The sequence below is a fragment of the Schistocerca americana genome, chromosome 4, assembly GCF_021461395.2.
Source record: "Schistocerca americana isolate TAMUIC-IGC-003095 chromosome 4, iqSchAmer2.1, whole genome shotgun sequence".
NCBI classification, from domain to species: domain Eukaryota; kingdom Metazoa; phylum Arthropoda; class Insecta; order Orthoptera; family Acrididae; genus Schistocerca; species Schistocerca americana.
In genome coordinates this window covers 792,960,124-792,976,722 of record NC_060122.1, presented here as the reverse complement: position 1 = coordinate 792,976,722, position 16,599 = coordinate 792,960,124, and the positions used below count along the sequence as shown (strand labels likewise).

Sequence of the window (16,599 nt, the reverse complement as noted above, 5' to 3'; positions counted from 1 at the left end):
AACTTACTGCAGGATCCCTACTTGTTCTTGTCAAGAGATACATTTTCGTTTTCCTTTCACAAGATACTTTAATCCCTCTAGTGATCCGCGGTCTTTTACGTGGCTATTTAGTGTCCTCTCCGATTAGCTTATGAAGAAAGCTATTAATTTAGATTTAGCTGTAAAGATATTAATTTATTCTACATCTAATATCAAATAGTAAAAATAATACATAATTTTATTGCTGAAGTTGCAGTGCAGGTTATTAACACTAGATTTAAATGTAGAAATATTTACAGATACAAAAATTTTGTAAATCTGCCACTCTTCAATACAATGTCTGTTCAGAAGATGATGAGGCCTAGCTGCTATGAAAGTCTGTAAAAGTTATCCAAATGGCAAACACACAAAATGGGATCAGTGCATGAATGTTCAGATGTAATTACACCCATCACTGGAGCTCTGGAGAGGGGATACTTGCATCTCATTGGCCACTGTGTAACTGCTAGTGAACGTATTTGAAAGTGCGACCAACCAGATTGTGGCTGATACTGCGCTTACTTATTGCTGGATTCTGAAATTTTCTAAGTCAAGCATGCCTTGTCGCTGGAGGGAGTATTGTCTTGCCATGTAGCATCAACAATGCCATAAAGCTCATCTGATCTGATATTAGGTAAGCTCATATTTTTTTCACCAAACAGCAATATGTGACTGCGTCAAATACCTTCCCAAAGTCGAGAAACATGGCATCAATCTGAACACTGCTGTCTACAGTGCTATGGATCTAACAGATGGACAGTGCGAGTTGAGTTTTGCAAGATCTCTGTTTGCGGAATCTGTGGTGATTTTTATAGAGTAGATTTTTTGTTTTCCAAAAAGTCATAATTCTTGAGCACAAAACATGTTCCGTAATTTTGCAACAGACTGACATGAATGATACAGGCCTATAATTATGTGCATCATGCCTATGACCCTTCTTGAAAACAGTCGCTGGGTACTCTTCATTTCGTCAATAATCTGTGATAAACTGCTGCTGGAAGGGGGGCAAGTTCTTACGAATAATCTTAAGTGTTTCTCATCTGGCCCTGATGCCTTTCCATCACTAAGTGATTGTAGTTGCTTTTGTGTTCCACAATCGGTTATAAAGAGAGCAATGAGAGAAGCATTCAGTGAATTTGAAAGAAAAATTTTAATACCCGATACGAGTAAAAACCCTAAGAGGTTTTATATATATACCATATACCAATATACAATATACCATACCATATACCAATATATACCATTTCAACATTTGTATGATGATTGAAAGGAGGGACAGTGTTACAATCTTCCACAGTGATACAATTTTGGAAGACCGAATTCAGTATTTCTGTCATTTTCCATTGTAGTGCTGGTATGCTCATTGAATGAATGGCTGGTATGCTCATTGAATGAATGGGAGGTTTCAAACTACTTGCTGATTTTACATAAGACCAAAACCTCTTAGGGTTTTTACCCGTATCGGGTATTAAAATTTTTCTTTCAAATTCATTGAGTGCTTCTCTCATTGCTCTCTTTATGCTCATTTTTGTGTCATTCAGCTTCTATTTGTCAGATAGGTTTTGACTTCTCTTGAATTTGTGATGAAGGTCTTTTTGTGTATGTAGCTGTTCTGTAATACATCGATTAAACCGCAGTACATCTTTCCCACCCTTTAAGACATTCCCCGGAACACCATACTTACTAACTTTTCATCATTCCATCCCCCTCGCCCCCCACCAATTTTGCAGTCATCAGGAAGTTATTTATAAAAGTAAAAATCTCTTCCCCTGTTCCTTTCTCTGACCCTGCAGACCCTCAGCCTGCCTATATAATTCTAAATTATCTGCTTGTATTTGAGCAGCAGTTAAACAGAGAACTGACTCGTGGTAATAACATATTAGACCTTCTGGTGACAAACAGACGCGAACTATTTGAAACATTTAATGCAGAACAGGGAATCGGCTATCATAAAGCGGTTACTGCATCGATGATTTCAGTTGTAAATAGAAATATTTAAAAAGGTAGGAAGATTTTTCTGTTTAGCAAAAGTGCCAAAAGCAGATTTCAGAGTACTTGACAGCTCAACACGAAAGTTTTGTCTCAAGTACAGATAGTGTTGAGGATCAATGGACAAAGTTCAAAACCATCGTACAATATGCATTAGATGAGTATGTGCCAAGCAAGATCGTAAGAGATGGAAAAGAACCACCGTGGTACAACAATCGAGTTAGAAAACTGCTACGGAAGCAAAGGGAACTTCACAGCAAACGTAAACATAGCCAAAACCTTGCAGACAAACAAAAATTACATGAAGAGAAATGTAGTGTGAGGAGGGCTATGTGAGAGGCTTTCAGTGAATTCAAAAGTAAAGTTCTATGTACTGACTTTGCAGAAAATCCTAAGAAATTTTGGTTTTATGTCAAAGTGGTAGGTGGATCAAAACAAAATGTCCAGACACTCTGTGACCAAAATGGTACTGAAACAGAGGTTGACAGACTAAAGGCTGAAATACTAAATGTCTTTTTCCAAAGCTGTTTCACAGAGGAAGACTGCACTGTAGTTCCTTCTTGAGATTGTTGCACAAATGACAAAATGGTAGATATCAAAATAATGATAGAGGGATAGAAAACCAATTAAAATTGCTCAAAAGAGGAAAGGCCACTGGACCTGATGGGATACCAGTTCAATTTTACACAAAGTACACGAAGGAACTTGCCCTTCTTGCAGCGGTGTACAGCAGTGTACCGTAGGTCTCTAGAAGAGCGTAGCGTTCCAAAAGATTGGAAAAGGGCACAGGTCATCCCCATTTTCAAGAAGGGACGTTGACCAGATGTTCAGAACTATAGACCTATATCTCTAACGTCCATCAGTTGCAGAATTTTGGAACACGTATTACGTTTGAGTATAATGACTTTTCTGGAGACTAGAAATCTACTCTGTAGTAATCAGCATGGGTTTTGAAAAAGACAGTTGTGTGAAACCCAGCTCGTACTATTCGTCCACAAGACTCAGAGAGTGATAGACACGGGTTCCCAGGTAGATGCCGTGTTTCTTGACTTCCCCAAGGCGTTTGATACAGTTCCCCCAGTCATTTAATAAACAAACTAAGAGCATGAGGACTATCAGACCAATTGTGTGATTGGATTGAAAAGTTCCTAGATAACAGAACGCAGCATGTCATTCTCAATGGAGAGAAGTTTTCCGAAGTAAGAGTGATTTCAGGTGTGCCGCAGGGGAGTGTCATAGGACTGTTGCTATCCACAATATATATAAATGACCTTGTGGATAACATTGGAAGTTCACTGAGGCTTTTTGTGGACGATGCTGTAGTATATCGTGAGGTTGTAACAATGGAAAATTGTACTGAAATGCAGGAGGTTCTGCAACGAATTGACGCATGGTGCAGGGAATGGCAATTGAATCTCAATGTAGACAAGTGTAATGTGCTGCGAATACATAGAAAGAAAGATCCTTTATCATTTAGCTACAATATAGCGGGTCAGCAACTGGAAGCAGTTAATTCCATAAATTATGTGGGAGTAGGCATTAGGAGTGATTTAAAATGGAATGACCATATAAAATTAATCATCGGTAAAGCAGATGCCAGATTGAGATTCATTGGAAGAATCCTAAGGAAATGCAATCCGAAAACAAAGGAAGTAGGTTACAGTACACTTGTTTGCTCACTGCTTGAATACTGCTCACCGATGTGGGATCCATACCAGGTAGGGTTGATAGAAGAGATAGAGAAGATCCTATGGAGAGCAGCGCACTTCGTTACGGGATCATTTAGTAATCGCGAAAGCATTATGGAGATGATACATAAACTCCAGTGGAAGACTCTGCAAGAGAGATGCTCAGTAGCTCAGTACGGGCTTTTGTTGAAGTTTCGAGAACATACCCTCACCGAGGAGTCAAGCAGTGTATTGCTCCCTCCTACATATATCTCACGAAGAGACCATGAGGATACAATCAGAGAGATTAGAGCCCGCACAGAGGCATACCAACAGTCTTTCTTTCCACAAACAATAGAAGACTGGAATAGAAGGGAGAACCGATAGAGGTACTCAAAGTACCCTCCACCACACACTGTCAGGTGGCTTGCAGAGTATGGATGTAGATGTAGATGTAGATGTAGCCTGATCCCGCAAATGTTGTAAAGTTCAAAGAATAGAGAAGGAAATAGTAATACAGGCCCATACCAAATCTTGAAATTGGCACTTCTTGTATTTTTTCTTTGCTGCTGCTATTGTCGCCCTTTGTAGCTGTGGACTTTGAACTACTGTTGCAGTCTCCACCAGCATTTCTGTCACCACTTGTAAAGGGTGTGGGTGTGCTCTGGTGGAGGACAGTCAATTGATGACAGTAGAATCCTTTTATTACTTTTCAACAGTTAGTATTTTTAGCTGAAGCCAATATCTGGTGAGACACTGAAAGGTGAATATCAACCCATGAGCCTCAACGGTGATAGATAATTTTTTTGGTGATGCTTGGGGGTATTACGAGTAAGCTAAGTACTCTCGTTCTCAGTTACTAGATGAATATGATCTGGGTAATTTTAGGTGCCGTGAGTTATGCTGCCTCAAGACATATAAACAGTTTCTGGTGTTAATACTTGGTTTACACCTCTTAATGCATAGAATGTGACATGAAGTAGTGAAAATCAACTTTTTATCAATTTTTTGTTCCCCCTGGAAGCTGTTAGACAGACAACATGCAACTGGGACTGGCTGATCATTTTAGCTGTTTAGATACTGTACTTGCTGATGAGGGGGGGGGGGGGGGGGGGCATAAACATTTTTCATTTTATTAAGTTGCAAGCTTGGAAATTATCATTTTCTGTTCTTGTGAGTTATAACACTAAGGCTGAAAGACTTTTCCATTCCTTCAATAATGGTTCATAAATTGACTAGTTTGTATTAAAACTGCCACACAAAGTTATTGACTGAGATACACTTTCCGTATTTGTTGTTTGTCATATTTTGAAAGTGTATTGTGAAATTAATGATATTAATCAATTAATATTACTCTTCAGGTTGAAGGAGCTTGGTGGTGGAACTATACTTGATCTAGGAGTTTACTGCCTGCAGCTAGCTGTGCTCGTATTTGGTCCTGTGAATCCGACACACATTGTTGCTTTGGGACATTTAAATGAGTTTGGATGTGATGAGAGCATGGCATGTGTTTTAAAGTATGAAGGTGGTAAAACAGCAGTTCTGAGCACAAATGCCCGTGCACTTCTTCCAAATGAAGCATATATAATTGGGACTAAAGGAAGTATAAAAGTAAGTAACATAAATGTCGTGTTTCGTTTATCATTCATTTATTCTTTCACATAATTTGTTCCGTAAATCCCACATGAAGGAGAGCCTTCAGGGATGTGAAACTAGTCAATTTATACTGGAGCAATCACTGCTCCCTGTTTCTGCAAAGTACACTAACAACAAGTTATGTCTGGCACTAATCTATTCAAACTGTTAATTACGTCTTGACTACTTTATGTATGTATGTAAAGAGAAATTCGGCTACCTCAGAAGAAGGAAAAAAAGTACTGCTTCTCCCTCCTATACTACTCAGCTTCTTTTTTCATATCATATATTACTCAGCTTCTTTTTTCATATCATATTTAACCAAAATGTTTATGTAAATTTACACAGTCCACTAACACTTTTCTCCATATTAGCAAAGCCAGGATGTGTCTGTTACAAGTATTAGTGTTATGTGCAGTTTACATTCCCAAGTCCAAGTATTCTGATAATTTGTGGAAGGAGTGCATAATTTTTATTTTTAATTATTTGGGGATTTTTTTTTTTTTTAATTTCCCACCTGATGTCCACTAGCAGCCTGTTACAGACTGTTGAACCAGAACATAAAACTCCATTCTGAACACTGAAGAGGGATGTGTTGTCTGTATGGATATTATTTGTACTTCTGATATTGTAGTTGTGAATTGCTGAGTTTCTTAGATTCTCTCTCGTTACTAACTACAAATGCCATATACTGAATGCAAGAAGTGTTAGAAAGTGTTCCAGTGTTCGAGTAGTGTGTATCTAAGGCAGAACATGGAACCAACCCATTATTCATCTAGTGGGATGTGGGAAACTGCCTAAAAACCACATATAGGGTGGCTGGCACTCCAACCACTCATCGTTGATGTGGTGAGTGGATTCAATCTGTGGCAAGCATACCTCCCCACTTTAACATGTGTGTCTACCCGGGCGGGCCCCATTATGAGTACGTATATTTACTGACATGTAAGTATAAGCGTCCCTAGGTCCCTGAAGAGGTTTCTGCGAGATTCTGCGAGATGACAGGTTGCCAACGTTAGACCCACGGTTCCCCCTAATACTGAGTAAAACCATGCATGTTATGTTAGCAAGGCTAGTTTTTCGTGCTGTCAGTGTTTATATCATATCTCCTAAACTATGTGTCATACAATGATATAGTATTGCAGGTATGTTCAGAGGTATATGTGAATACTGTGTGCAAAATATGTTGTGAACAAATAGTAAAGAAGTAATGAACTAAAGCATTATGTCCCATACTGAAGTTTGATGGCATGGACAGGACAAATGCAGTAAGCGATAAACGTTTTTCTTTTCTTCATTTTGTGGGGAAGTGTCAGTGAGAAAAAGTTTCATGAACATTTGAAGTTGTGTGTTAAGTCTATTGACAGTCACTAGGTGCCCTCATTCCCAAATACCAGATGAATATAGTCTGCGTATTTGCGCACCATGAGCTATGTTGCCTCGAAGTACTACAGTGTAAAATTTGCAAATGGTTGTGGTGAAAGCTGTATGTTTTATATAGCATGGGTATGCCTCGAACACCATTGTAGAATGCCAGCTATTACCTCAAATGCCTCTTCATGATGGATTGTTGTCTTACTATTTTGTTTTGGTGGTCCAGATCCTCGTGCTACTGCTGTGCTTGAACATCCAGCTCTTCTGGGCTTTGTTCTGTGTTGCAGGGTATGCTAAATGAAAGTTTTTAACTTCGACTCTGAGCTATGAAATGACTTTGAATGAACTGTTGTGTAACTCTTCCATATTTTGACGTTTGTTACTTTCATTAACGTATATTAAAGTAGCTCAAATAGGCTATGTAGCCATGCAAGGGGTACCAAATTTGTCATAAAAGTCCATAAATTACTCAACTGATAGTATTTTTTAGTACAGGTATTTCGTTCATTCCAAGCAAGTATCAATTCGTGACGTCATCGTGCACACACAAGTTGACAGTAATCTGAATCTGTTTTAGCAGACCAATAGTTTCTTTCACGGGATAAAATTTTATTGATTATGAAATAAAAGTTCTTGAAGTTTCTTTAGAATAGGAAATGTTTAATTAGTAATTGCATGCCATAATTTATCTGTTTAATATAAAGGTGCTTTGATTTTTGTATTCATGTAAAAAGTGTGAATTTATGTGCAGCTTTTGCTCTTAGATGAGTTACCACTTAGAGTGCTAAAAGTGCATGTGTACAGTTCACTGACCTGTGTGGTGAATTTCATTTTGTGAGTTTGAGGTGAACAGAGGCAAATCCAGTTTCCTTTAGACTTTACGTGAGATACACACATCACATTATTACAAAGCATTGTTTAGCCTATCAGAGAAAATTGAAACCTGCGCACTCGATTTGAAACACGTTACACACTAGTGCGTGATTGAGCTTTCCATTAAATTGTGTATAATAATTGCAAATGTGCTTGGACTTAATGCACAAAGTTTGAAATTACTTTTCGAGACAAATACTGATTTTTGATAAAAACGAACTGAAAATTTATTCAAAATATTGCTCTGTTTTAATTAGGACACATATCACCTTGTTGATCACGTTGCTTAGCAACACTGTAATGCAAATCAATTCATTCATTAGAATGATTTGCGACGTAATAAGTCCCATTACACATTCAAACTGTTACACGGAATTTGCTGATCGAATGAGAGTATAAGAGTGTTCTTTTCCAGAAATGCCAATAAACCAGCAGTTTAAAAAGTTAAATTACCAACTGTTGTGTAACTTCATTGATACTGCATTTCACTGATGAACACCGTTCTTATTGATAAATGGACATTAATTGCAAGTAGATTTTGAATACTCACCAACACTGCCAAGCAGCAGTTCACATCACAACCAGTAGTAAATGCCAATATAACTGATTGGGCATTACTTCATTAAAACAGAGAAATCAGCTTCCAATTCTGGAATAAACTGTCAGGTGGAATTATTAAAATCTTGTGGAATTGTAATAAGGTTTATCTGAAGACTTCTATCATACGTTATTATTTCACATTAACTGGACAGATTGTTAATTGAAAACGAATTCACCCACAACAGATTGTCTCAAGCCACTACTAAACTTTTATCGTGACTCTTAACGAGAGATCTCAAGAAGCCAGGATCAAGAGTGTCGGTAGATGCTGTGCATTTGCTGCCAATGTACCTTGACCCTCCAGTAGTATCTGTACCAAAATAAAGCTGTGCAGACAGTCTCTAATTTTGTCTTACACATTGTTTCTACCTATTTCCTCTATTGCAATGCTCTTTTGCTGGGATGATTCTTCAAAGTGGACCTGGATGCTTGCTAAAACATCCTGATACACTACAGTATATGTGCAGATTCTAACTGTAACACTTGTCTCAGTATGTTAGACCTGTAACATAAAGTATACCTCTTAATGAGTAGATTATGGTAGCATTTTAAGTTTGGTCAATAACTATTTTGAATTATTGAAAATAATTTTTTTGTGCCCATGGAAGCCATTACATTGGAAACATGCAACTTGAGTAGGGCTCGCGTATTTGGGGTTTGTGGCTTAGTAATATGGATTGTTACTCACCATATAGTTGAATGATCTTAATAATCATTTTCTTCCCTATTTTGCTTGCAAATAAAGCAAGAGAAAAATACTGATGTTATGCCTGTGTATGAGCCTTAATTTCTCATATCTCATCTTTATGGTCCATATGTGAAATGTACATTGGGGGGCAGTAGAATTATTATGCAGTCTGCCGCAATTGCCGGTTCTATAAATTTTCTCAATAGTGATTCTAATTCAGAACATCACCTTACCTCCATGGATTGCCATTTGAGTTCACAAGGCAGCTGTGAAGTACTTGTGTGTTGGTTGAAACTACCAGTAATAAATCTAGTAGCCCAGCTCTGAATTTCATCAATGTCTTCCTTTAATCCGACCTGGGATATCCTAAACACTTGAGCCTTACTCAAGAATGGATACCACTAGTGTTCTATACACAGTCTTCTTTATAGGTGAGCTACACTTACCTTAAGATCTTCCAGTAAATTGAAGTCAAATGTTTGCCGTCTCCACTACCGACCTTATATGCTTATTCTATTTTGTATCACTTTCCGACGTTACGTGTAAATATTTAATTAACATGCCAGCATCAAGCAGTGCACCACTAATATTATATTTGAGCATTACAATATAATTTTCCCTATTCATCTGCATTAACGTACATTTTTGTGCATTTAAAGAAAGCTGCCATTCATCACGTCAAATAGAAATTCTGTCTAAAGAATCCTGTATCCTTCTACAGTCACTCACTTTGACACCTTACCATACACCACAGCATCATCAGCAAACAATGGCAGATTGATGCCCACCCTGTCTGCCAAATCATTTCCTGAGGCACTCCTGAAAGCACACTTGTCTCTGATGAACACTCGCCATCCAGGACTCTGTACTGGGTTCTATTACTTAAGAAGTTTTCGAGCCACTCGCATGTCTGGGAACCTATTCCACATACTCTGTTGCTAAGATGCTGCTTCATCCAGGTTTGGTGAAGACCTTTAAAGCAATACTATTTCAATTTCCTTAGCAGAACTGTATAATTTTACACAATCAGAGACCTTGACAAGATCACAGAAAATTGCCAACAGGGTAATTTTTATTGTTTAGTTCTTCTAGAATTGAGTAACGTAGATCCTACATTGCCTTCTCGTTACAGTTGCCTTTATTAAAATCAAACTGAGCCATTAAAAGGCTGTTCTTGGCAAGATGGTTCATTAATCTTATGTTAGCTATCTTCCCAAATTTTTGATAACACAGGAAGGATGGAGACTGGCTTATAATTAGAAATCTGTTGTCTAGCTCAGTTTTTGCATGTTGTCCAGTCTTTCAAGAAATATGTCTTGGCCTCCTCCACAGCATGAATTCTGAAAACATAGGTCATGTGAAACTCAACTCACTTTTCTCATGACACACTGAAACCCACAGATCAAGGCAGTCAGGTGCATGTAGTATTCCTCAATTTATGAAAAGCACCGGGCTCAGTATTACATCTATAATAATTATAGAAATTACTATTGTATGGGTTTCCAGTGAAATTTGTGACTTGTTTGAGAATTGTTTGGTAGGGAGGACACAGCAAGTTATTTTGGATGGAGTGCTATTGACAGATGAAGTAACTTTTTGTGTGCCCCAGGAAAGTGTGTTGGGATCCTTGTTCATGTCATATATTACTGACCTTGTGGACAACATTAACAGTAACTACGTACTTCTCACTTCAGAAATGTAAAATTGTGCTCTTCACAAAAGGAAAATGTCTGATACCCTATGAATATTGTATACTAAGTCACAGTTGTATTTATTTATTTATTGTTCCGTGGGACCAAATTAAGGAGAAATCTCCATGGTCATGGAACGAGTCAGTACATGAAATTATAACATATTAGTAACAGATAAAATGAAATATAAAAAAACATATTCAGGTGACAAGTCGTAAGTTTAAATAAAGAAAATCAACAATGTAACACTGGAATTTGCTTAATTTTTTAGCTCTTCCAGGAGCTCCTCGACAGAATAGAAGGAGTGAGCCATGAGGAAACTCTTCAGTTTAGACTTAAAAGAGTTTGGGCTACTGCTAAGATTTTTGAGTTCTTGTGGTAGCTTATTGAAAATGGATGCAGCAGAATACTGCACTCCTTTCTGCACAAGAGTCAAGGAGATTCCACATGCAGATTGGATTTCTGCCTAGTATTAACTGAGTGAAAGCTGCTAACTCTTGGGAATAGGCTAATATTGCTAACAACAAACGACATTAAAGAAAATATATACTGTGAGGGCAATGTCAGAATTCCCAGACTACTGAATAGGGGTCAACAAGAGGTTCTCGAACTTACACCACATATAGCTTGAACAGCCCGTTTTTGAGCCAAAAACCCTTTTTAAATCAGAAGAATTACCCCAAAAAATACCATATGACATAAGCGTATGAAAATATGCGAAGTAGACTACTTTTCGTGTTGAAGTGTCACTTATTTCAGATACTGTTCTAATGGTAAATAAAGCGGCATTTAGTTTCTGAACAAGATCCTGGACATGGGCTTTCCACAACAGCTTACTATCTATCTGAACGCCTAGGAACTTGAACTGTTCTGTCTCACTTATAATACGCCCATTCTGTCTGATCGAAATATCGGTTCTTGTTGAATTGTGAGTTAGAAACTGTAAAAACTGAGTCTTACTGTGATTTAGCATCAGATTATTAAAATGTATTCAGTCAAGTCATAGAAATACCTGGGTGTAATAATTTGTGAGGGTATGAAATGGAATGGTCACATAGGCTTGGTCTTAAGTAAAGCTGGCAGCAGACTGCAATTCATTACTAGAAATTTGTGGAAATACAAGGTCTACAAAGGAGACTGCGTACAAAACATTCGTGCCATCCATCGTAAAAAAAATTGCTTAAGTATGTCACACCCATGCCAAATAGCACTAATGGGGTGTAGAATAGATACAAAGAAGGACAGCAAGAATAGTCACAGGTTTGGTCAACCCTTTGGAGAGTGTCAAAGATTCTGAAAGAACTGAACTTGTAGACTCTTGAATATAGACACAAACTATCCTGTGAAAACTTACTTAGAACATTTCTAAAATCAACTTTAATGAAGGAATGTATTACAATCCCCTCAGTATCTTTCCCATAGTTACAAAGAGAATATTAAAATAATTACAACGTGCACAGAATGCACAGAAACATTCAGGCAATCATTCTTTCTGTGATCCATATGTGAATGAAATGGGAGGAAACCTAAATCACTAGCACAATGGAACATACCTTCTGTCACACACTTCACAGTGGTTTCCAGAGTATGGATGTAGATGGAGGCTTATTGGCTGGTTACAGAGATAATTCAAGGGTGGTGCTACCAAGTCAGCACAGTATGCTAGTACTTTGGCTGGGATAACCTTACAGCCAGAAGAGTCATTACTTTTAGCAACCTAATGATTTTTTTGATGTCTCTAACAGGTCAGTTGGCAAAGCATATGTCTGATGATGAAATATACATTGCCTGTCTAAGTAAGAATATTAGCTTTGATTTCAATAGATTGTTTTTAGTGTCCATGTTCTCAGCTGATATTTGGAAGAATTTGTAGAATTTAGTAGCCAATTTCATGTTATCTGTTTGATTGCTACTGTTACCTGTAAGTTAAACATCATTTGTTCAGTTTGTTCCATATGTAATAATGCTCCAATTTTTCTTGACTTGTTCTTGGAATTTTGAATATTTCATGCATGGCTTTGGCCTTTTGGGTGACTTGCTTTATAACTTTGTGATATTGTTAACAGTACATTTTTAAGTTGTGATATGAGCTGCTTCTTTGTATTAAATGAAGCTCTCTCTTTTTAGTGAAAGATATTTTGATCCCAGATGTTAGCTTCCTGAAAGCACATCCCTGGCCAATTGCAAAAGAAAACTGTATTCATAACACTGTAAGAATATTTTTAGGGCAGAATTGAATTCCTGGATCAAATGACCTATGGAAATACAGCTAGGTGACATTTTCAACAACAAACTAAATTTTGATGGGTACACACCCTGTCATTTTCAGGCAACTGTCAAAATGTTGGTGGTTGTTGAAGATCTCACCCAGCTAGATTGCCATAAGCTTCCTAGCAGTATAAAACTGTGCACTGGACTGGCACTCAAACCTGTGACCTTTGCCTTTCACAAACAAGTGTTCTATCGACTGAGCTACCTGAGCAAGATTCATGACCTGCACCCACAGCTTTCATTTCTACCAGTCCCTGTCTCCTGCCTTCCAAACTTCAAATCAGTTTTTCTGCATACCTTGCAGAAATAACGCTCAGAAGAGAAAGGATGTTGTGGAGAAATGGCTTAGCCCGTAGCCTAGGTGATTGTTTCCAGAATAGAATTTTGACTGTGCAGCAGAGTGTGCAATACTTTGAAACTTCCTGTTGGCAAGGTAAGAGATGTTGTACTGTTGGAAGGGAAGTGTGAGGGTGGGTCGTGAATTGTGCTTGGATAGCTCAGTCAGTGGAGCACTTTCCCACAAAAACCAAAGGTCCCAGGTTAGACTCCCACTACATTACACACTTTCAGTCTGCTTTATTGCTGCCGTTTGAACCTCATGGTTAGATAAATCATTTATTATGGGGTTCACATCTATTTAATTAAAGACAACTTGATTTAGAAATAACTTATTGACTGCTGTTATAATATGTCTTTCTACTCTTGTTGGGAATGTTGAAATCTATATTGAAATCTCCACTTAAATCATTTCTCAGTTGTTTCTACTAAGTGTTACTAGTACTGTCTCTAATTGCTTAATGAAGTTGAAAACATTTACTGTTGGAGGCCTACAGGTTGTCAGAATCGTTACAGTACATGTTTCCATGTTAATGACATTGCGGTTGTAACACAATAATTATAAAAAGTGTGCTATTAAAGATTGATTTACGTTATTTATATCATATTTTGTATTCAGAGTTAGGAGAGTGCAATAATTTTAAACATGATAGTGCTGAAATTTAGCATTGTAAGTGATGCTTTACTGCCCTGTCCTGTGCTGGATTGTGCTGAATTCTCTGTGAATTTCATCAAAAAAGTTTGATCATGCCTTGAGAACAAAACTATGATGATTATATTTGTCCACGACACCTAGAATGATCTTACCAACATGCATGCCCAGCATCATAGCTTACATGACACAACGAAGTTTACAATGGAAAATGAGACCCACAAAAGTGTGAGCTTCCTACATATTAAAACTATAAATGCTAAGCAACAGCAAAATTCAGAATCCATCATAAAGATATGTTATAACCTTTAATCCTAATAAATTGCGTGGATATACAACGTAGAGCAATAGCGAGTTACATGCTTCCAACTGCCATGCCGTGACATGCAGCCAGCGCCGTTCATAGCCAGGTGGCGCTCCTGCGCTCAGCCAAGTTGCGAAGCGCCTCTATCGCCATGTTCGCGTACTGACGTAGCGGCACTTTTAAATCTCATGGCACTGTCGCAACACTTTTCCCCCCTTGAAAAAAAAAAAACACTCACTTCCTTGGAGGCACGGACAGTGCGGAGACATCCATGGCCTCTTGGGAGGCCCCGAGAAGATTCCGCGGAGAAACACGAGAGTATGGTCGAAAATGTCCAGGACGGAAGCTTGCGCGAGCGCGCCTCCTGGACGAGATGATGGGGGAAAACTCCGGAGCAGCGTCCATAGGTGTCGTGGACCTGGGGGTGTGCCCCAGCGAGATGGGTCCCGGAGAAGGCGGCGTCGCGACTGGGGACGGTTCCGGCGTACTCGGAAGCGGTAGCGACGTCGGCTGCAGCAACACGCCTGGAAGATCGGCAGCAGCGACAGGACTGGCTTTTCGGGCTGGTGGAGACGAAAGAAGGGGCGGTGGCACCAGCGTGGCCACCACTCGTGGGCGCATCTGGTCGTAATGGCGAACAACCATGCTGTCGTCTGTACGTATTTCACAAAGCTGGCGGCCGCGAAGAGCCTGGACCACCCCTGGAATCCATTTAGGGCGAGATCCGTACCCCCGTGCCCACACGTCGGCGCCCACCGGGTATTTTCCCGCACTAGGGGACAGTACAAGGCCTGACAGGGTGAAGCAGGTGCAGTAGAGTGCGCGGTTGGTGGCCATGCAAGAGTTCAGCAGGGCTGCGATCACCCAGAGGCGTGAAGCGATAAGAACTCAGAAATTGCAACAGAGCGTCATCTGTGGAATAATCACTAAGGAATTTTTTCATCTGGCTTTTGAAAGTGCGGACAAGGCGCTCGACCTCCCCATTCGATTGCGGATGGAAGGGCGGTGCTGTAACATGATGAATCCCTTGTCCAGTACAAAAATCACGGAAGGCCTGCGAAGAGAACTGAGGGCCATTGTCCGTGACAATCGTGGATGGAAGACCTTCTAGCGCAAAGATTTTGGACAAACCCAGCGTCGTCGCCGCAGTGGTGGGCGATGGACATCGAACAACAAACGGAAACTTCGAGAAGGCGTCAATCAACAGTAGCCAATAAGTGCCGAGGAAGGGGCCAGCAAAGTCAGCGTGCACTGTTCCCATGGCTGCGCCGGATCAGGCCACGGAGAGGGCATAGTACGAGGTGCAGCCAGTTGTTGAGCACACTGACCACACGCAGCGACCATGTGGGCGATGTCTGAATCAATACCGGGCCAATAAACGTGCCTGCGGGCCAGGGACTTAGTCCGAGAAATCCCCCAATGGCCTTCATGCAATAGTTTGAGAACATCTTTGCGAAGAGAGACTGGCACCACGACCCGTGGAGAGCCATCCGTGGCCAGAACAACAACACCTTCACGAACAGACAGACGATGGCGCAAGGCATGGTAGTTGCGAAGGGGATCCGATGCCCGGGCCTTGGTCTTGTCCGGCCAACCCCGTTGAACAAAACCGATCACCTGACGCAGGACCGGGTCCCGCGCAGTAGCCGACGCGACCTGCGAACCTGTAAGGGGAAAACCCTCGACTGCACGATGTTCTTCCTCATCAATGTGGAAACAGAGTAGTTCATCTCGATCGAAAACCGGGTCGGGGCCCATCGGCAAACGCGACAACGCGTCAGCATTGGCGTGCTGGGCCGTGGGGTGATAGTGAATCTCATAGTGAAAACAAGACAAGTATAAGGCCCAACGTTGCAGGCGGTGAGCTGCCTTATCCGGAAGCGATGCCGAGGGGCTGAACAGAGAGACCAGCGGCTTGTGGTCGGTGATGAGGTGAAACTTAGAACCATACAAAAAAACGCTGAACTTTTTTAGAGCATAAATGATAGCGAGCGCCGCCTTTTCGATTTGATAGTAACGCCGTTGGGCATCGTTGAGGGTCTTGGTAGCGTAGGCGATGGGTTGTTCCGACCCATCCTCATACCGATGGGTGAGAACAGCCCCTAGGCCATACTGTGACGCGTCAGTCACCAGAACCAAGTGCTGACCCGGACGGAATGTGGCAAGACAAGGCGCCGACTGCAAATGAGCCTTCAGGCGGACAAAAGCCTGATCACACTCGTCGAAACAGCAGAAAGGAACGTTTTTGCGTAACAGCTGATGCAGAGGATGAGCCACCGCCGCCGCGGAGGGAATGAATTTGTGATAATAAGCAATCTTGCCTAGAAACGGCTGAAGTTCTTTGACCGTAGACGGCCGGGGTAGAGCGGTAATGGCCGCAACGTGCTGTCATAGAGGACGTATCCCCTCACGGGACAAGTGGAAACCAAGATAAACAATGGAGGGTTGGAAGAACTGTGACTTGTCCAGCCGAATGCAGAACCCGCAAATTGCGAAGGTGC

General features: G+C 40.3%; 1 protein-coding gene across 2 annotated transcripts in view; it reads left to right on the top strand.

Annotated features, from left to right (window-relative positions):
• Positions 1-16,599, top strand: part of LOC124612737 (trans-1,2-dihydrobenzene-1,2-diol dehydrogenase-like) — a 110,333-nt gene that overhangs the window by 65,509 nt on the left and 28,225 nt on the right. For both annotated transcript variants that reach the window (XM_047141115.1, XM_047141116.1), the window contains exon 4: positions 5,036-5,285. In XM_047141115.1, the coding sequence (XP_046997071.1) occupies positions 5,036-5,285 (250 nt within the window). The remainder of the gene's footprint in view (positions 1-5,035; positions 5,286-16,599) is intronic.